Source organism: Phodopus roborovskii, unplaced genomic scaffold (assembly GCF_943737965.1).
Source record: "Phodopus roborovskii unplaced genomic scaffold, PHOROB, whole genome shotgun sequence".
Lineage (NCBI taxonomy): Eukaryota > Metazoa > Chordata > Mammalia > Rodentia > Cricetidae > Phodopus > Phodopus roborovskii.
The window spans coordinates 22,997,783-23,019,669 of record NW_026126541.1 but is presented as its reverse complement, the minus strand read 5'-3'; the positions used below and the strand labels follow the sequence as shown (position 1 = coordinate 23,019,669).

Sequence of the window (21,887 nt, the reverse complement as noted above, 5' to 3'; positions counted from 1 at the left end):
AGGGAGAAGTCACTGAGAACACCCAATCTCTGAGCTGAAATTCTAGGACAGCTACATCCTAGAAAGGGTACCTGCCAGTGTCTCAGCACTTCATCAGTGAATCAAGACTTAGGGGGATAGCTTGTTATGGTTCACCTTCATTTCAATTTGGTTGGATTTAAAATCACCATGGAAACATTTTCTGGTTATGTCGAACTATTTTCCCAAAAAGTTTAACTGAAAATGAAAGATCCCCTGTGTGGAGTCAGCACCATCTCATGGGCTAGGATGCTGGATTTAAATAAAATAAAATAAAATAAAAAATGGATCAGGTAAGCTAAGCAACAGCATCCATCTCTCTGTGTTTCCTGACTGAGAACACAACGTGACCAGCTATATTATGATACTGCAAGAATGACTTCATACTCCTCTCAAACTAAACCCATTTTCAGGGTTTGGGAGATGGCTCAGTCAGAAAGTGCAAGGAGCTGAGTTCTTCGGACCCTTAGCAGCCAGGAAAAGAAAGGACAGGTGTAGCAGATATATCTGTTACCTCAGTGCTCAGGAAGTACAAACCAGGAATCCCTCAAGCTGGCAGCCAGCCTAGTCAGTTGGTGAGCTGCAAGTTTAATGGAAGACCTTGTCTCAAAATAAATAATTTCTCCTTTAAAGTGCTTTTCTTTAGGTATTTGGTCACAGCAGCAAGAAATATACTTAATAAAGAAAGTTGGTAGGGGAGCTCAACTGTTAGGGTAAAACTGATGATGTTGATCCTAGGCATTGAGAACCAGTCAGCAGGAGAGAGTGGAAGAAGAGTCTGGATCTTCAAGCTAAAGAAGCCCTAGCAGTAAATAGATCAGTGGACCACTCCAGTAAGAGTCTGGAAGAAAAAAAATGCCAAGAGATGCCTCGGTTCATGAGGCTTCAGAGTGAAGCAAGAATTCTATCAGGACTTAGGCTAGAGGCCATTCATGTTGTATTCTTGCAAAGAACCATTCTGACTGTCCTGAGAATTTGAATGAGGATGAATTTTTAAATAATCCACTAATTGTTTGGTAGAGGAAATTTCGAGGAAAGATAACCAACAGACTGAGAAATGGCTACAGTTACTTTACTGCTCCTAACCAGGTCTACAGGGAGAGACCAACCAAAGCATGAAGATAAGAAAAATGCAACTTGGTGAGGAAAGGAGCGTGAGAGAGCTTAAAGCTGTGAAGAAGGAGGGTGCTGAGAAATAGGCTATAATTGTTGAAGTTGGCGTCATAAAGGGAAAACTCTCACCCTGCACTATGATAATAGAAAGACCCCCAACCATTGAAGGCTGCAGGTTATAATAATGCAAATACATTTAAAAGGTCAGAGGCTAGATAGAGAATGCTAGTAACGGGATTCTCTCTTCCAAATGACTTTCCCGGGTTAGCCTCAAAGGTGTTTGGGGGCTTCAGAAGTTATAGTCCAAGAGTCCCTGTCTTATACATGGTACTGATTTTTCAGGCATGAAAAGATACAAGAGGGAATGGGTCACAAGGGTTTTCACTCAGGTTCCAGAAAGCAAATGAGTCCAGGCAAAGTTGGATTCCCACCAAGAAAGCCTAGGAGACCATTTTATAAAGTTGGGAAGGTGAAGCTTAAGTTGAAATGTAGACTCCAGTATTTTAGAGAGATGCCAGGAACATGGGACATCCAACAAGGAAAGCTAAAATCACAGAGGGTAACCGATCCCTTCTCCCCTGAGAAATAGAAGAATCTATATGTGCTATCTGCAGCCTAATTAGAAGAGCAGAACTGCCTAAGGCTATTGGAGCCCAGGTGATTCCATTGTGAGCCCCAAATGGCAGATATGGAGTTGAAGGGTTTGGTGTTTGCCCTGAATGGTTTTGGTTTTATTCTGATCTGGCCATTCCTTACTATCCTCCCAGTCCTCCCTTTCAGCATGTAAATGTTTCTTTTGTTCCATTGTTTACTACAGTCATAGATAGTTTTGTTGTTGCTACTGATGCTGCTGCTGTTTATGAGCAATCATAGTTAAGACATTCAGAATTCTACTGAGTTCCATAATAGACTTTGGACTTCTGAAAAGTGTTAGAACTGTTAAGTCTATGAAGACATTCAGTGATTGATTAAATGTATTTTTGCATTAAGATGAAAATTAGACTTTAGGAGCAGAGTAGAATGTTATGATTTAAATGATATATGTGAATGTTAAGTTAGAAAGAGGTATTTGATGGTTATCTTCACTGTCAACTTGATTGAATTTAGTATCACCTCTGGACATGTCTGGGAGAACAATTCCAGAAAGTTTTAACTGAAAAGGGAAATCCTGCATCAATGTGGGCAACACTATATCATGAGTTGGTATCCTAGACTGAATTACAAGGAGAAAGTCATAAGATCATCATCCATCTTTCTCTACTTCCTGACTGTGAAAACCAATGTGAACTGTTGTTTTATGTCCTGCCACTATACCTTCCCCACTATGATGGACCACACCCTTAAACTATAAGCCAAAACAAACATATTCTACCTTAACTTGCTTATCAAATATTTTATCACAATCATAAGAAAAGTAACACATAGCTCATCTCTTAATTGAATTAACATAATGAACCCCTTGATGTGTCTGCTTTACACCTATTTGAATGACATGTTCCCTTAGTCTCAGGCAGTTGAATGCTTGGTTCCCAGCTGATGGCATTGTTTGGGGAGGCTAAGGTGGTGTGGCTTTGCTGGAGGAAGTGTGCCACTGGAGGTGGGCTTTGAGAATTTAAGGATTCTCATCATTTCAGGTTTGCTCTCTGCTTCCTGTTTGTGGTTCAGGATATGAGACTTCAATATTCAGAGCAGCTTTATACATAATAGCACAAACTAGAAATTGAAATTTTTATATACATATATATACATATATATATGTATATATATCAAATGATTACATCATTGTACAATGATATACAACTCATAAATAAAAATAAATGATCATGAATAGGTTAAAAACTCTGGATGAATCTTATGGACATTGTGATGAGTATGAGGATTCAAAGGACTACTAGAGCTGGACATGATAGCACATGCCTATAATCCCAGAACTAGGGAAGCTAAAGCAGGAGGACTGTGCCAGCCAGAGCTACATAATCACACACACTCTCTCTCTCTCTCTCTCTCTCTCTCTCTCTCTCTCTCTCTCTCTCTCTCTCACACACACACACACACACACACACACACACACACACACACACACAAAGAACATATACTATACAGTCCCAGTTCTACCTTTTTAAAAGTTCTAGTCAAGCAAAACTATGTTATGATGCTAAAAATCAGGACATTGGTTTCCTTATGAAAATATAAAACTATTTACTCTTCATTCATTCTCTCTTGAGTACCTATTAGAGGTTATATTGTACTTCTGAAGAATGAGGGAAGACAAAGACCTCTGAGAGGTTGATATTGTTATATTTAGTTTTTTGATACTGTTGACTATAAAGATAAGCTCTGTTAGTTACCAGGCTCTGCACTTAGAATGTAAACTTTTCTATATGTGTTTCAAAATATGTTTCAGGTATATGAAAAGCTATACAAATAATAATAAGATTGCATCTATATCTGAGACTTTTTTTTAAATTCTCAATATAGTTGATGTGTGCTGATTCCTAATGGCACTCACTTGAGATCATTTCTCTCCTAAACTGGATGTCCATCAAGCCTCTGCACTAATTTATGCTTCTATTTCTTATATACATTCCAAAAACAACAAATAATGTGTATTCTGAGTGTCTTAAAATTCTATATATTCAGCAACTTGAAGCTGAGTGTGTTGGCACATATCTAGAATCCAAGCACATGGGAAACAGAAACAGGGATCAAGAGCTCAAGGCCACTCTTGGGTCCCACAGCAAGTTTGAGGCCACCCTTGCCTATATAACTTTATAACAGGAACTAGCTAAGAAAGGCTCAAGGGGGCCTTGTAGAATGATGAAATTTTCCCTTTCCTACGTTGTTGATCACATGGGTTGGTCGAAACATTTAAGATCTATGCATTAGCCAATTGTTGTTTCATAGCTGTAATACAACAATTGGAAAAACAAGGCAGGAGAATTATGAGTTCAAGACCAGCCTGAGCTACATAGTAAGACTTTGTTTCAAAAGGAAAAAAATTGTATGCTTAATATGCTTAACTTTATCTTAACTATAATTTTTTTCAAATATTAGAATGTTCCTTCCCCAGAGTCTCTCTCACTCTCAAGAGTTCTTTAGCACTTTTCATTAGTAAATCTATGTTTACTCTGATGATGATGATAATAATAATAAGTATAGATCATTCTAGATTTTTCTTAGGAAATGGATGGGGTGAACAAAATAAAACTAGAAGTCAAGTTCGAATGTGGCAGTAGACCTGGTAATATAAAACTCACATACTGAACAGTGTAGAAGGAAATACAGTGTGGAAACAGTTCTTTTAGCTTAATCATGAAGTGATATAAAACCTAGAGAAAGAAAGAAATCCAAAAAATGAGGAATTCTTAAAGACAGAAGACTGAAGTTGACCTACTAGAGAAGAAAAGACAGACACACCAGAATATAAGTATTATGATGCAAAAAGAGCTTTCCAATCTAACAGTTGCTACTCCTTTTATTTATTCTTTAATGAACATGATTCATTCTTGGAAAGAGGTGCAGGATGGGAATGTTGAGACCTATTTTTGCATTAAAAACAACTGGGCAAATAATCCAACATGGTATGACATAGTGAAGAAAAATTTCATGTTTCATTTTGGTCAGGTTATATTACAACAGATAACCAATTTTATACAATAGCATAGTGTGCGCTAAGAAGAATAGTGTTGCTTGCCCTTGGTTGCCCAGTACAAAGTACAATGTCACCTCTTTTAGTTACTAGGAGAATGAATGAAGAGTAAATTGTTTTGGTGGTGCATTTTATGTCTTCTGGCATGTTCCACAGCAGAGCTGAAGAAAGTACTCTTTCCTAAAACAATTCACTTTAGTTGTAAGTACATTTTTTAATTCTTCCAACGTCTAGCTTTAGAAGTTCATGGGAGAAAAAAAAAATCAGTATTTCTGCCTATCTAAAAAAGTAATATGTAGATCCAAAATTCTGTTTAGATGGGAATTCACCAATGTGTCAGTTCTTGGAGGAACAAAAGATAAAATATATGCCTATATTGCCATAACTTGTAACAATCACAAGGATATAGTTAATGGAAAGTTGAGATCTTGCCAAGAAAAATTAACCAGTTCGTTGTATTCAGGATATCCTGCTGGTACTGGATTACATGTTCACATAGAGTGAAGGGTGTCTTTTAGCCCAAGAATAAGAATCACAGGGTGAGCTCAGCCGAACCTGAATGTGCCCACAGCAACAGAAGCTGGCTGACAAGTTAGCGCAATGTGCTGTTTATCATTTTCCAATTACAAGATGAAGAAAGGGCTATAAAGACATCACTTGCATCATAAATTGATATTTGTTTTATTACACTAAAGTCCATTTACAAGGACTCCAATCATGGAAGAACTGTTTTTGGTAGGCTGAGCAGTCAGTGTCTGTGTGTGTAACTCATGGAAATACTTATTATGTATATGGAGTGCGCTCTCTGAGTTCCTGTTGTCACAGCCAGACTGTAAATGCATATGTTTTTGTCATTTTTAACTACAGTAATTCAGAACTTCAGCTGCCAAGTTTGGTGCCAATATTCTCACATAGGCAGTTCATGCTCCAGTCTTAAAATAATCCCTTGTTTGCTGTTAGAAGCTCCTGTCATGACATAAAATGGCAGGATCATTTTACAAAAATCTAAATCACTACCTAAATACAACTACAATGTGTTTCTTTTTCATGACAAACATTCCCTTTCCCTTTATTTAGTAATTATAAACTCTGGTCAAGCAGCAAAATAGAAGAACATTTCAAACACAACAAACCATGCATAGCAATGTTTTCTAGGAGGAAATGGGGAGGAAATCTCAGCTACATGCCACTGCATCCTCTGAGGCACTGTCATTTTAAATGCAGAGGCATCAATTATTCTCCCCATGCTGAAAGATCTACACATTTAAAGGTTCTGCAGGTCCACTAAGAAAATAAGCAACTATTTCTCCGTATCATTAAACACAACAGGGTACACAGTTCTGTGCTGGGTTGAAATCACCAGCAAAATTCCAGTGTGGGTATTTGAGGTTTAATATTTTCAATTACAAATAAAACAGAATTGTTCTGTAGCTAATGAGTATTGAAACCATACTTCAAGTTGTCATTTGCATATGTCTAAGGCCATAGAGCAGCTCCATCTGAAGAAACTCCAAGGATTCTCCTACTCTACACCCAAAGCAGTATTTTTTTTTTTTCTTTTTTCTTTCCCCAGTATTCCTGAAAGATGGTCAACCTCTGCTTCAGTGCTCCATTGGGAGAGCTCTCGAGATTATATTCCTAGATTCCCAAGGAATATGACGAAAGACTAGAACCAACCTTTAAGACAGGAGTCAGGCTCCAGTCGGTAAGCTTGCAGGAAACCGACAGCATGGCCAAACACTGAAACCAGACTTTCATGAGAACAAAATTCAGAATTAGCATTCGTAAGAGTGCAGACTTTAAGAACCCAATGTAAGGGCCATTCAGAGGCCCTTCTTCATCCTCCAGAGTCTGGGAAGCACGGTGCTTTTTCCCTCCTGACTAATTTCTTAAAGAGAGAAATTATTTAATGGGTCATAGCAATGGTTTGTCAAGCTAGAGAGCATCAAACCCATTTCAAACAAATAAATAAAATAAAGGCAAAGGGATCCCCTGGTGGAATTGCTAGTGGAAAAAAAAAAAAAAAAAAAAAAAAAAAAAAAACCCTGGTCTTATACTCATCACGACACTAAACCAGAAACATTTCAAGGTTTCTTTTAAAGATGTGCTTAGCCCGTGCTTGAAGTTGCCTGGCTGGTGTAGGGGAATGGGTGTGGGTTTGTATTTTAAGCTCAGCCCTTCATCCCGTGGGGAAGTCTGGCTTGATCCTCCCAGGAAAGGCTGTTGTGGGCTCAGCGCCGGGCACATCCCCAACTGAGCCTGGGACAGGGCGCCTGGCCCTTACCTGTCGATGCTGATCACGCACAGGGTCATGATCGAGGCCGTGCAGCACATGACGTCCATGGCGATGAAGACATTGCAGAAGAAGTGGCCAAAGATCCACTTGCCCCCAATGAGGTCGGTGACACTAACGAAAGGCATGACCGCCACAGCCACCGAGAGGTCAGCCAGCGCCAGGGACACAATCAGGTAGTTGGAGGGCTGGCGGAGCTTCTTGACGAAGCACACCGAGATCACCACCAGGCAGTTGCCCGCGATCGTCAGCAGCGTGATGAGCGTCAGGATGGAGCCGATCACAACTTTCTCGACTCTGCCGTAGTTGATCTGCTCCCCGCAGCCAGAGACATTGTCCGGGGGCGCGTCCCAGGTGGGCGCAGGGCTGGCCGTCACCTCCGGGACGCCGCTCAGCAGGTGCGGCATCCAGGAGCTCACCACCGAGTGGGCGCCACCGTCGGGGCTCAGATCCTGCAGCCCGCGCCCCACCTCCGGCAGGATGAGCGAGCGGAGGTGGCCATAGAGGTCGGGGCGGCCGCTGCTGTTAACGTCCATCATCGTGCCGAGCGCCGCTGCCCATGGAGCCGGCGCCCCAGCCTAGCGCTCCGGCTGCGGGCCCCGGGGCTGGATTCACCTTGCCCGCTCGGCTCTGCGCGGCCCAGCCATGGGGGCCGGCTCTGACCACTGGGGGGCGCCCGGCTCGGCCTCGCGACCCCGCACGTCCCAGGGTCCCCCAGCCGCTGCGGGTGACGCGTGGGCGAGGACTCCCCGCGGGAGGCGCCAGCGGTCCCCGACGGGCGCGCGGGAGGCGCAGGGTGGTGAACCCGGCCGGGCCAGGCTGGCGGCACCGCAGCCCCGCAGCGGCGCGCGCCGGGGCCGAGAGCGCCCGGCGACCGCGGCCGAAGTTGCGGAGTGCGCCCCGCCCCTCGCGCCCGCCGCCACCGCTCCCCTGCGGCAGCCGCGCCGCGTCCCAGCCACCGCCTCCGGCCGCCGCCAGCGCCCCGCGCGCTCCGGGACGGGCCTCCCCAGCTAGGCAGCCACGCCGCGCCACACGGTGCCAATTCCCAGCCCTGGCTCGCCCTGCCGCAGACCACCCCCCCCACCCCCACCCCTGGCACTGTAGCAAATGACAAGCCGATGGGGGAGGTTTGCTTTTCAAGAAGACTCTGGGGTCAGTGCATGAACCGGTGGAGAACCTTGTTGAAGATTTTTAAAAACCCTTTAATAAAAATTAATACGTAAATAAAGAATTTGGAAGAAAAAGGAAAAATAAAAACCTTTTGAGCACCACGCCAAGCAACAAAAAGACATTCTGTTTCCCATTTTGACCACTTGTGAGAGAAAGAGAAGATGGAAAAGAAGCTGCCAGATGGGTGGGTGTAGGAGCTCTGATTAAAAGGAAGAAAGAAAAAAAGGGAGAGGGAGGGATGCCTAAGGTCCTGGCAGCTAGGCTTCTGTGGTCTTCAACTCTGACTAACCTTCCTGAGGACTAGAGATAAGCCATTCCGCTTGAAAAGAGACCCTGATTGCCTTTGTATTAGGGTTCCCAAAACCACAATAATGATGTGCAGCTTGAATTTCCCTTAACATCCTGGTAGTCTTGCACACACAAGCTAAGAATGACCGCTTATAATGTTCTGCAAAGGTAATCCTGCAGGTGTATGTTGATTTAATATCTATTAACTATTTTAATATCTATTAACTAAAACCCCCTCTAATAGTCACATGCAGTTAGGTTGGCTGGTTTTTATTATTTATATGAGAGTTTGCTTCAGTGCGTTTGTTTGAAAGTTTTATTGGAAGCCACAGTGATTTCTATAGTTTTAGGCTCCAAAATATTCAAATACGTTTTCTTTTCTAGTTAGGCCCCGATGGTTTATAAAAATGGAAGAAGACGACTCAAATATATTGATCTGGCTGCTGAATAATACTCTCGTTTTTCAAGGTAATGGCCCTATTTTGGCAGGTAAGGAAAGAGTTACTATTGCAATCCACTGGTTAAGTAATTACTGTATTTCAAACTCAGGCTTGGCTAATTCTCCTGCACACTGGAGGAAATAAAAGAGAAAAATATATGGCCTAAACGGCGGCCCGATGTTCATGGCACCTTGGTTAGAATCTACAGTCCAGGACCGTCCTCTACTGAAAAAAGCAATGAAATAATGAAATAGGACTGAAGGGTGGCATAAGATAATGCCTAGACCACAAAACACAATTATCTCACATTAAAGAAGATGGAAGAAATACATTAAAGAAGAAATACAGCTTCACTTAATGCTGTATTTACTCTCAAACAAAAAATAATAATTTGTACCTGGAAGGCAACTCTTCAACCATCAGTTCACCCACGTACAGAGGTGAAACAGGCTGGCACGTTTGTTCTCTAGTGTTGTGTGGCTACTTTGAAATGCCTGTGTTCGCCTCTGAGGCTCAGACCTGTCCTCAAGCTTGGGAAACCCCTTAAGGTGGCTCATCACACAAAACACTTTCACTTATTTGAGTTTTAACTCATTTCTACTTTTCTCTTCATTTTCTTCCTTGTTTACCACCCTCCCAACTGATTCAGCATATACATTGTGCCTTGGTGCTTTTAAATAACATTTCACAATGGTGAGTTATACAAAGATTTGGAGGTTGGCAGGTTCTACATCAAAATTTATAGTCAATGTATGTTCCAGCTACACACTTGCCTAGTTTAGTAATATTTAATAGCCACTTCTGCTTCTTGCCTCTGTTTTGTTTTAGTCCATTCAAGCTGATATAGAAAAACACCATAGACTAACTAGCTTTACAGGGGTGGAGGTCAGAGCATATAAAACAAAGGCCAACAGACTCGGTGCCTGGTGAGGCTCCAATCCTTGATTCAGCCATTTTTGCTTTGTCTTCATACTGTCGGGAGAATGAAATGGCCTGTTGGAGTCTCTTATATAAAGACACTAATCCCATGTTTTAGTGTGACTGCCAGTGTGACCTAATCACCTCCCAGAGGATACCCCTAAAGCCCCTACACTGGGCAGCAGGATTTCAACATATGAATTTAATAAGGAAAACCCTATTTCGTTCATAACAACTTTTAAATTACATGACATATGGACACTCCAAGTAATCATGAAATACGACTTTCAAAATGTCTTTCCTTTTCATTGTCAATATAGCACATGGCCCAAACTCCCCTTCTTATACAACAGTCACCTCCATTTTATTATTTCTAGTGGTGGCTGGGTTTATTTCCTAGGATTTGCTAGATTTTTAATTTATAAGCTGTCACAATGCATAAACGTGGTTATTGAGAATCTTGGCTTCCGCAGTATAACCTTGTTTGTGGTGACTTTAAGTTTCATCTATCATTGTATTATTCTGAAATTCTGGTGGACCAATCTGGAATTCTTACAGTTTCTCTCCAGCCTTCATGAACAATTTTATCCTAATGAAAATGCTAAAATTTCATGTCTGTTTCTTACAAAGGAAAATTAAAGAACAGATCATGAAATATTTACAAAATAGAGGCACTCATCTGAATTTTCTGTCCCTCCTGGTTTGTCTAACGCGTATCAAGGTGTAGCTTCCTTCATGTCTCCTCTTGCCTCTTCCCTCTGTCACTTAGACTGGAGATAAATGAAATGCTGGTATCTAAATAAAATAATATCTTCAGTTTTTATCTCTTTCATTTCGTTCATTAAGAGTAACTACAGCTTTAAAATATACCAATCTTCAACAAGTTCATTGCCTATAAAATCATCCTCATGGAATCATAAATGAGGGTCCCTGAGAATGTAGCTTTCTAAGGTTTCCAGCCACAGTCTCCTGCTCACAAAACTGCTCTGGGAGAGTGCCGAAGATCATCACTCTGCAACGTGAATGCTCATCTTTTCTCTGTGCCCTTCCTTCCTCTATGTACTCCTCTGGCTAATCCAAATGTACATCCTTCATCACAGCTGTGCAGACCCACACATGGCCGTACAGAGGACATAAGCTTAGGACAGTTTATTTTCCCATAAATCAGAACATTCTGACAATCTATCAATCTTAACATACGGGGCAAACATAGGATATAGCTTGCTATGCTAAAACGCTCATGGAAACTCACTGCTCAGTCAAGTCCAAGTCAGGTCCAAGGCAGCAGACTTCTTTGGTGCAAGGCTAGTCTTTCACTTCTCCAACTCTTTGGTCTCTCATTTTAATGCACCCTATCTAACTCAAATGAACTAATGTTATATGTGTTCTTTGACTGCAGAATTAGATGAGGAAAGACTAAATGGGTATAACATAGGTTGGGTATCTTTTATCTGAAATGGCTGAGAACCAAAAACTTTCCATTTCTCATGTTTTTCTAGATTTTGTATTTCTGTATGTATAGTAAGAATCCATTCCTGACACATCCTTTTAATCTTCTCTGGTGGTACACGCCTTTAATCCCAGCACTTGGGAGGCAGAGACAGGTGAATCTCTGTGAGTTCTAGGCTAGGCTGGTCTACAGAGTGAGTTCCAGGATAACCAGGATAACCAGGACTGTTTCACAGCAAACCCTGCCTCAAAATGAATTAATTAATTAATTAATTAATTTCAGAACAATCCTCCCTGTAGCCAGAAGCTTTTCTGTGTTCTGCCTGTTCCCTCAGCTACTTATAAAATAATTACTCAAAAGCTTAATAATAATTATAATTGTATGGCCAATGACTCAGCCTTATTATTAACTAGCTCTTACATTTAAATTAACCCATTTCTATTAAGCTGTGTGTCACCACATGGCCTATGGCTTACTTGTGATGCTCTTACATCTTTCTCCTCCAGCAGTTGCTGCTGGTGTCTCTCTCAACTCTGCCTTCCTTCTCCCTGTATTAATTTTGGCTTTTCCACCTAACTATATTCTGTCCTACCATAAGCCAAAGCAGCTTTATTCATCAACCAATAAAAGCAACCCATATTTGCTGCCTACAGAAGGTCATCCCACATCATTTCTCCTTTTCTGTCTAATTAAAAAGGAAGATTTTAACTTTAACATTGTAAAATTACATTGAAGAAAACAGGTATCAAGCAAGAATTACAGTTATAATATTTAGTCTATTTATATTTGGCAAAATTAGAGAAAATATTCTATTATCTATCCTATCTTTTTTAGTATAAAGTTTCATATCTAATTTATCTTTTATCATAATTAAGGAAAACTATAAATATAACTATTTAGTCTTCAACTCCATCAAAGACCCTTGAAAGATAATGTAAAACCTATGTAAACAGAAAGTGCATTGTAAGCATCTTCCAAAACCCTAGAAATTACAGAAATCTGGCTGCCTGGACAGTCACCCAAAGTTTTTCTATGATGTCAGGGCATCCATCTTCAGCCTACAGGCCTAGAGTGTCTTCTAGATTTCTCAGTGAAGCAGGAAATTTGAAGGACTGTCCTACCTATTTTGGCAAAATTCACCCATCAGTCACTTTCTTCTGTGTCCTGAAGAACTTCTGGCAGACTCTTTCATAAAGCAAGCTCCCTGAAAGACCATCCTGTCTCATTTTGGCAAGTTCAGCAGTCATTTTCCTGTGGCTCCTCAATGTCCACTTATGCAACATACTGTCAAGCTTTCCAAGCAAAAGCAGTTTCTTGACCAAATGGCTAGCCTTCGCACATTGAAAACAAACTCCATAAGGAGCTTTTTCGATGCCCATCATCCTCTTGAAGTATTTAATGCTGCCTGGAGCATACATGCCTCACTGTCAAAAACAAAACAAAACAAAATCTAAGTTCTTAAAACATTTTAAATGTCATATTCTGTAGTGCTTTGAAGTGTTTGAAGGTTACCTATCTATCTGAAATATATCTCTGCATATCTAGAAAACCTAACTAGCATGTCTATAAATTTGACTGTTATAGATGACTATTAATTTGTATTTAACTATACATTACATTTTTAAAATTGCTGCATAAACATAATACTTTAACCAAGAGTAGAAATATATATGTGTGTGTATGTATGTATATATATATATGTATGTATATATATATATTTACAAAATTATACTGTGTCAATAAATCAATATCCATACCATTGTGAAGTATTTTGAAATTAACAATTTTTTTAATTTAAGTAGATTAAGTAGTCCACCTTTTTTCATCATTTCTATATTATATACCTCTTCTTTCTTTACAAAGAAATTGACTATGACCATTAACTATTTATAACCAACCCCCTTTAAATGAAAACAAACATTCACAAGCAATATTTTGGGAATTTAGGAATAGTGTCTATACTACTTTTTGATGATTTGGGGTGCTGGTGATCTTATGGGGATCCTGAGAAAATTTAGAATTATGTTAAAGTCCTAACTGGGATATTCTTTGTGGTTGGTCCATCTCAGCCAGTACCCTTGAAGCTGTTGTAGATGTTGGATCACCTGGGCCATTGTTCCCATCGGAGACCTGTCAGGGGGTCTTGCTCAATCAAACCATATTAATCTGAAAGAAATCCACAGCTTCAAGTGATGTGGGATATCCTTCTGTAGGCTGCAAATAAGGGTTGATTTTATTGGTTGATGAATAAAGCTGCTTTGGCCTATAGCAGGGCTGAATATAGCTAGGTGGGAAAGTCAAACTAAATACAGGGAAAAAGAAGACAGAGTCAAGGGAGATACCAGCACCCACCATGAAAGGGGAAAAATGTAAGAACATGATGGGAGATGTCATTCTGTAAATATGTTTCTCATATTGGTTAATGAATAAAGCATTGTTGGCCAATAGGAAAGCAAGATTGGCGGGACTAGGAGACAAGGAAGAGAGAGGACGTAGTAAGAAGGAGATTAAACATGGAAGACGGAGAGAGTAGAATGCTGCCCCCTCTCTCCGGTAAGATAAGACCATGTGGAAATATTTAGATTAATAGAAATGTGTTAATATTTAAGACAGAGCTAGCCAATAAGTAATGCTAGTAACAGGCTAACAGATTTATATCTAATATGGCATCTCTGTGTGTTATTTGGGGCTGGTGCGGCGGTGGGACAGGCCGGCAGGAAAAACCAACTCATAACAAGAACATCATCAGTTAGCCACAGGCCATGTGGTGACACACAGATTAATACAAATGGGTTAATTTGAATGTTGAGCTAGTTAATAATAAGCCTGAGCCATTGGCCAAGCAATTAAAGCTATTATTAAGCCTCAGAATGATTATTTCATAACCAACTGAAGGACCAAGTGAGACACAGAAAAGCTTTCATCTATACCTCCCATAATCATGTACCAGCTCTCTATTTGTAGGCACTGTGCTAAATGCTAGAGGGACAGAATGACCTTTTGTAATTTAGATTCTTCCAGATTTTGAGAAATCTTGGGTATGGGCCCAAGTCTAAACATAAAATGTCCTCATGTTTCACATTAACTCCAGAGCCTTAAAAAAAAAACTCTATATAATAATTTTAATGCACCTTCATTTTACCTGTGCAATTTTCCTATCATACAGACAGACATTCAAAAAGTTCTAGAATTTGCAACATTTTGGGTTTCAGATTTCCATATTAGAGATGCTAAACCTGTACTAGGATTACTGTATGTAAATATCTAAATCCTACCCTGAGGTCACTAGAAGGCTATGGCAATAAGGGATAACAGAACATTCGTTCTAGAGACAGGACATAAATCTGTCACCAGAGACATTCTGAGGCCCTATGATGAAAGCAAATTAGTCTGGACTACATAAATGTCTTCTGTGACAATCCCTGTCACCATAGCCACTCTCACTTTCCCCTCTAGGTTTTTAAAGAACGTCTCCTGTATCTCGTTATAATTCTTACTATTGCATTGTATCTTATATTTTCATTTATTTCTATTTTTATGTGTATGAGTGTGTTATCTGAATGCATATCTGTGTACCACATGCATGCCTGGTGCCAATAGCGGTCAGAAGAATTTTAGCCCAGATATATGCATGTAATCATATTACTTTCATTTGCATTAAATCTTAATATACTAAAAATACACTTGCTTCCATTGGGAAATTGATCATTCTCTATACAAAATAAAGTTTACATTTGTAAACTTTTTTTTTCTTCTACTAGGCATGGTGGCTCATGCCTTTAATCCCAGCACTGAGGAGGCAGAGGCAGACAGACTTCTGATATGTCTTTGAGTTCTATGCTGTATATATTGAGTTCCAGGCTAGCTAGAGCTACATAGTGAGACCCTGCCTCAAAAAATAAATAAATAATACAATCTTCCAATCAAGATGGCTACAAAATCTGGGAGGAACTGGGCATGGTGGCACATGCCTGTAACATTAACACTCAAGATGCAGAGCTGAGTGGACCATTACACATTCAAGGGCAGTGAGTTCGAGGTCAGGCTGAACTACAGAGTGAGACCTTACCAGAAAGAAAAAATGAGACAGACAGAAGAGAGAAAGAAAGGGAAGGAACAGGGGAGAGAGAGAGAGGAAGAGAGGGAGGGAGGGAGGGAGGGAGGGAGGGAGGGAGGAAAAGAAAGAAAGTTGGAGAACAGATATATTCAAAAGCACTTACTTTAATTGTTTAATGTTTTCCCTTACTAGGCCTGGTTTTGTTGTTGTTTCAGATTTTCTTTTTTCCTGTTTTGTTTTCATATAAATGATACATGTCCGCCCTCTAGTGGGAATTCTATTCAACACTGAAAATTTTCTTTTGATAATTTTTTTACATTTAAATTTAAAACAATCTTGTTTTATATTTCAATCCCAGTTCCTGCACACTCCTGTCCTCCCCTGTTCACACCACCCCCCAACACCCATCCCATTCCATTTCTGCTCCCCAGGGAGGGTGAGGCCTTCCATGGGGGAGTCTTCAAAGTTTGTCACATCATTTGGAGCAGGGCCTAGGCCTCCCCCATGTGTCTAGGCTGAAGGAGTATCCCTCTATGTGGAATGGGCTCCCAAATCCATTCATATACTAAGAATAAATACCAATCCACTACCAAAGGCCCCATAGACTGCCCAGACCTCTGAACTAATACGGACATTCAGGGAGTCTGGGTCTGTCCAATGCTGGTTTTCCAGCTATCAAACTGGAGTACATGAGCTCCCCCTTGTTCAGGTCAGCAGTTTCTGTGGGTTTCTCCAGCCTGCATTGACCCATTTACTTATCACTCTTCCCTCTCTGCAACTGGATTCCAGGAGTTTGGCACAGTGTCTAGCTGTGGGTGTCTGCCTCTGTTTCCATCAGCTTCTAGATGAAGGCTCTAGGATGGCATTTAAGGTAGTCATCAATCACATTATTGGGGAAGGGTATTTGAGGTAGCCTCTCCACTATTGCTTAGATTGTTAGTTGGGGTCATCCTTGTAGATCTCTGAACATTTCCATAGTGCTAGATTTCTCTTAAAACCTATAATGGCTCCCTCTATTATCGTATTTCTTTTCTTGCTCTCCTCCATTCTTTCCCTGACTCAATCCCTGACTCATGTCCTCCTCTCCCCTCCCCTTCTCCCCTTTTCTTTCTCCTAACTCCCTCTCTCCTTCGCCCATGCTCCCAATTTGCTCAGGACATCTTGTCCCTTTCCCCTTCTCCAGGGGACCATGTATGTCTCTCTTAGGGTCCTCCTTGTTTCCTAGCTTTTCTGGTGGTGTGGATTGTAGGCTGGTAATTGCTCTTGTCTAAAATCCATATATGAGTGAGTACATACTGTATTGGTCTTTTTGTGATTGGGTTACCTCACTCAGGATAGTTACTTCTAGTTCCATCCATTTGCCTGCGAATTTCAAGATTCCATTGTTTGTTTGTTTGTTTTGTTTTCCACTAAGTAGTACTCCATTGTGTAAATGTACCACATTTTCTCCATCTATCATTCAGTTGCTTCACATGAGGGGCATTGAGGTTGCTTCCAGATTCTGGCTGTTACAAATGATGCTTCTATGAACATAGTTGAATAGATATCCTTGTCGTATGAATGTGCATCTTTTGGGTTTATGCCTAAGAGTGGACTTACTGGATTTTAAGGTAGACTGATTCCCATTTTCCTGATTTCCAAAGTGGCTGAACAAGTTTGCACTCCCACCAGTAGTGGAGGAGTGTACCCCTTTTTCCACATCCTCTCTAGTATAAACTGTCTTTGGTGTTTTTGATTTTAGCCATTCTAACAGGAGTTGTTTTTCTTTGCATTTCCCTGATGGCTAAGGATGTTAGACACTTTCTTAAGTGTCTTTCAGCCATTTTAGATGCCTCTATTTAGAATTCTATATTTAGTTCTGTACCCCACTTTTTAATTGGACTATTTGATATTTTCTTTTTTAATTTAAATTAGAAACAAGGTTTTTTTTTTAACATGCCAATCCCAGATCCCTCTCCCTCCCCTCCTCCCCTGCTCCCCACCAACTCCCTATCCTATTCCCTTTCTGCTCCCCAGGGAGGGTGAGGCCTTCCATGGGGAGTCTTCAAAGTCTGTCACATCATTTGGAGCAGGGCCTAGCCCTCTATGTGGAATGGGCTCCCAAAGTCCATTCATATACTAGGGATAAATACTGATCCACTACCAGAGGCCCCTTATACTTCTCAGTCCTCCTAACTGACACCTATGTTCAGGGGGTCTGTGTCAGTCCTATGCTAGTTTCTCAACAATCAGACTGGGGTCCTTGCCAGGTCATCTGTTTCTGTGGGGGGTTTCAGCCTTTGCTCATCACTTCTCCCTCTCTGCAACTGGATTCCAGGAATTCTTCTCAGTGCTTAGCTGTGGGTATCTGCTTCTGCTTCCATCAGCTCCTGGATGAAGGCGCTAGGTTGGCATATAAGGTAGTCATCAGTGTTAGCCTGTTAGTTGGGGTCACCCTTATAGGTATCTGGACAGTTCCCAAGTGCCAGATTTCTCTTTAAACCTATAATGGCTCCCTCTATTATGGTATCTTTTTTCTTGCTCTCCTCTATTCTTTTCCTGACTCAATTTTCCTGCCCCCTTATGTCCTCCTCTCCCCTCCCCTTCTCCCTTTTTCTTTCTCCTGACACCCTCTCCCCTCCCCTTCTGCTCCCCATTTGTCCCTTTCCCCTTCTCCGGGGGACCATCAACAACGGAAATTCTACAAAGACAATATCCAATGAAAGCCATGGAAGAAAAAGGAAATGCCAAAGAACAAACTGTTACCAGGTTCCATAGTCCAAATCTAATGAAAAGAGAAATTAAACTCCTAAGTTTAAAGCATAGATAAAAGGAGCCAAATGATGATGAATTTAATGTGACCTTATCTTGGATATCAAATGCAGGTGTTAAGTACGCAGGCAAAACTTAAAGGAAAATATCCCCAGAGGAAGTATAGAGAAGCAGCCTGAGGGTGCCCCAACTTCCGGAGATGAGGGAAGGGAAAAGAAGCTAAGAAAACTGCGAAGAGTCCTGTACATATGGAGAACCAGCAGAGATCGCACACCTAATAGCCAAGAAAGAACATGGTTCAAAGAAGATCATCTGACTTACTTTTGTACTGCTGGGATGAAACACTATGACCAAGGCAATGTATTAAAGAAAGCAGTGAATTTTGCTTACAGGTTCAGCATATTCAAGGCCATGGTAGCAGACCCAGGGACAGCTGAGAGCTCATATCTTTATCCACAACCTCATGTCAGAGAGAGGTGGGTGGAGAGGGAAAAGGGAGGCAGAGACAGCAAGAGACAAAGAGACAGAAATAAGGAGAGAGGGGGGAGGGAGGGAGAGGGAGAGAGAGAGAAACTGGGAATGACACCAGTGTTTTGAAAGTTCAAGCCCACTCCTAACAACATAACTACCTCCTTTAATGAGATGACACCTACCAATCTCCCTCAAAGAGTGCCACCAACTAGTCACCAAGTATTCAAATGTATGAGCCTATGGGAGCCGTACTCTCATACAAACCACCACAAAGAGGGAAAGCACTAAGAACGGCGAGACGTCTCGGGAATGGAAGAAACAAACGCAGCTTGGAATGGATTTCAGAAGAGGAAAAGTGACAGTGGCAGGTGTCATTTACAGTTTGGCTCCAAAAAGAGCTTGCACTTCAGGCAGAAGCTAGAGGAATGTGTGGTGAAGAGAAAATAAAAAGAGAGGCTTTCGCTGAAGAACTGGTGTGTGGGATACATCTAACTATATTTTCTAAAGAGTTTTAAGATGTTGGGATTCTTGTATTCTTCAAAAATCATGTCTGAAATGAAAATTGCCAAGCTGGTGTAGCGGCAAAAACCACAGCTCCCATCTTCCAGGGAATGAAAGTTTATTCTGGAGACATTTTAAGAGATCATGGCCCGGGAACACATAATCCTAACTATAACCATAACTATCTATCTTCAGCTCCATCAAAGACCACAGAAGGATAATATATAAATTCAAGAATTGACAGAGACAACTTATCTGGTCAGTCACCTGAAATTCTTCTGTAATGTTCGATCTTCAGTCTATAGGCCATAGTGTGTCTGGCAGACTTCTCAGTAAAGCAGGAAACTTTAAACTGTCCACCTGTATTGGCAGTTTGTCAGTCACTTTTCTCTGTGTCCTGTAGACTGTCTGGAAGACTCTTTAATGAAGCAGGAACCCTGTAGCACTGTCCATCTTGTATCAACAGTCACTTTCCTGTGGGTCCTGCATGTCCAGTTTATATGGAATAAAGTCAAACAGTCCAGACAAGACCAGTTTCTTGCCCAAATGGCTAGTCTTGCCATATTGGGAATAAACTCCATAACAAGTTTCTTCGATGTCCATCTTCCTTTGTGATGCAGGTGGTGTTGCCAGGAGCAGTATGTCTCACTACAAGAAAAACCCTAAACCATTTTAAATGCCATATTCTGTAGGTCTTTGAAAGGCTTGAAGAATGCCTATCCATTTGAAATATAACTCTATATATCAATAAAAACCTAACAAACCTAACTACTATAGGTAACTATATTTGTACTTAATTATACATTACATTTTTAATGAGCTATATAAACACAATACCTAAACAAGAGGAGAAATATACATATCACAAAATTGACCTTAAATTTGTATCAATAAATGAAAATCCATTCCAAAACAAAGTATTCAGTTCTATACCATAATCCCCTTTTTACCTTTAAAAAGAGATAAGTTGTGAACATTAACCATTTTTAACCACCCCATTTAAGTGAAAACAAATATTTATAGACAATATTTGGGAATTTGAGCATCGAACATTCCAAATTGTTTCCTGCTGGTTGTGGACACTATAATACCATGGGAATCCTAACAAGACACAGAAATATTGGCTGTACTCTGCAAGGCTGCCTTTTCCCAGCTGTTTTGAATGTTAGATACCTGGGACACTGTTTCAGGGGGTCTTGCTTGATCAAACCATGTTATCCTTGAAGGAATCCACAGCTTTTCATTTTCTGTGGAAACAAAAATTAAAATTCTTTTCCCCAGTAGCCTGTCCTTAAATTTTGAAGTCAAAGCATTTTTAAAATATATAAATTGGATTAGTTTAGCAACATTGATAATCAAGTATATTTTAGCAGTTGTTGTTCCTTCCTTAGCAATTGAGCAACTCAAAGGCAACACAATAGCATATAGTATCCCCACTCTCTGACTTTCCCATCTTTAGGTGCCTTTTTTATTTCTCTATTTATTTTACTTCTATCTTTACATTTTTTTTTTTTTTGAGACAGGGTTTCACTGTGTAACTTTGGCTGTCCTGGAATTCACTCTGTACACCAGGTTCGCTTTGAAATCACAGAGATTTGCTTGCCTCGGCCTCCTGAGATTAAATCCTACTGGGATAAAAGGTGTGTGCCACCACTGCCCATTCACTTTTTTCTTAACCAAATATTCTTTTTATTTTCTCTCCCAAGCTTATGTATATTTTTAAACACACTGTAAACATTTGGAGGCTTTTCTTTATCTCAATCTGTCTTTACTGTAAATCTTTATCTTTTTTCTGGCCATGAGTCTTTTATCCATTAAACAACAACATTGCTAAAATGAAAGCCACATCTCCAAGACGGCAGGGGTACGTTTACTGCCAGCACTGAGGGCTATGCTCACTGCCTTGGTCTATACTGTCATCAAGCAACATGCTGCTTGCTTGGAGATGTGGTCACTGCCACTGCCAGCTGCTCGTACATGCCATTCAATTGTTAGCAGGGCCTCTCAAAAGAGCCATGTGGGGTTTCTTTTTGTTTTGGTTTTTGTTTTTCTTTTCTTTCTTTCTTTCTTTCTTTTTTTTTTTTTTTTTTTTTTTTTTTTTTTTCCACGTATGCTGGGGTCAGGAAACCTCCCTTAAAGGAGTTGCTTGTCTCTAGAAAAACAGCCCACCTGAGAAAAATGCTGTTACCAAAGGCCTTGCTTGTCATGTTCTTTTGTTTTTAAAATCCCTTTTTGAGCTTTTGTTAAGTTTTAAGTGGAAGGTCTTAATACTCTTAATACTTGCCATTTTGTTACAAGCACTTTCCAGCCAGCACTGGTCACAGAGTCACATCAGTCCCAAAATAACACACAGAGACTCTATTAGTTATAAAGCTGCTGGCCAATGGCTAGAGATTCTTATTGGCTAGCTCTGTCTTAAATATTAACCCATTTCTATCAACCTAAGTTTTTCCATGTAGTCTTATCTTACTGGAGAAAGGGTCCGGACCTCTTCTCTCATGTACTACATTTTGACTCTACTACATCTCCCAGAATCCTCCTTGTCTCCTAGTCCCACCTATATTGCTTTCCTCCTGGCCAATAGGGCTTTATTCATTAGCCAATAATAGAAACACATTTACAGAATGACATCTCCCATCACCATAAATAATAAAAGACTTATCTATTGTCACAAGATGTAAGTTCCAATACAGTGTGGGTCAAGGAATGGCTATTCTAGAAGGCTAAAACTAGCCAAAGATAAAATAATTTGCCTCAGAACCTGCACA

At 40.5% G+C, this 21,887-nt stretch overlaps 1 protein-coding gene across 3 annotated transcripts in view; it reads right to left on the bottom strand.

Annotated features, from left to right (window-relative positions):
* Htr7 (5-hydroxytryptamine receptor 7) overlaps positions 1–7,950 on the bottom strand; it is a 94,032-nt gene extending 86,082 nt beyond the window's left edge. Inside the window, exon 1 of one of the 3 annotated variants that reach the window (XM_051199597.1) lies at positions 7,065–7,950. In XM_051199597.1, the coding sequence (XP_051055554.1) occupies positions 7,065–7,612 (548 nt within the window). In that variant the 5' untranslated portion in view covers positions 7,613–7,950. The remainder of the gene's footprint in view (positions 1–7,064) is intronic. The other 2 variants (XM_051199598.1, XM_051199596.1) reach the window with 2 other exon arrangements.
* Positions 7,951–21,887: the final 13,937 nt, after the last annotated feature.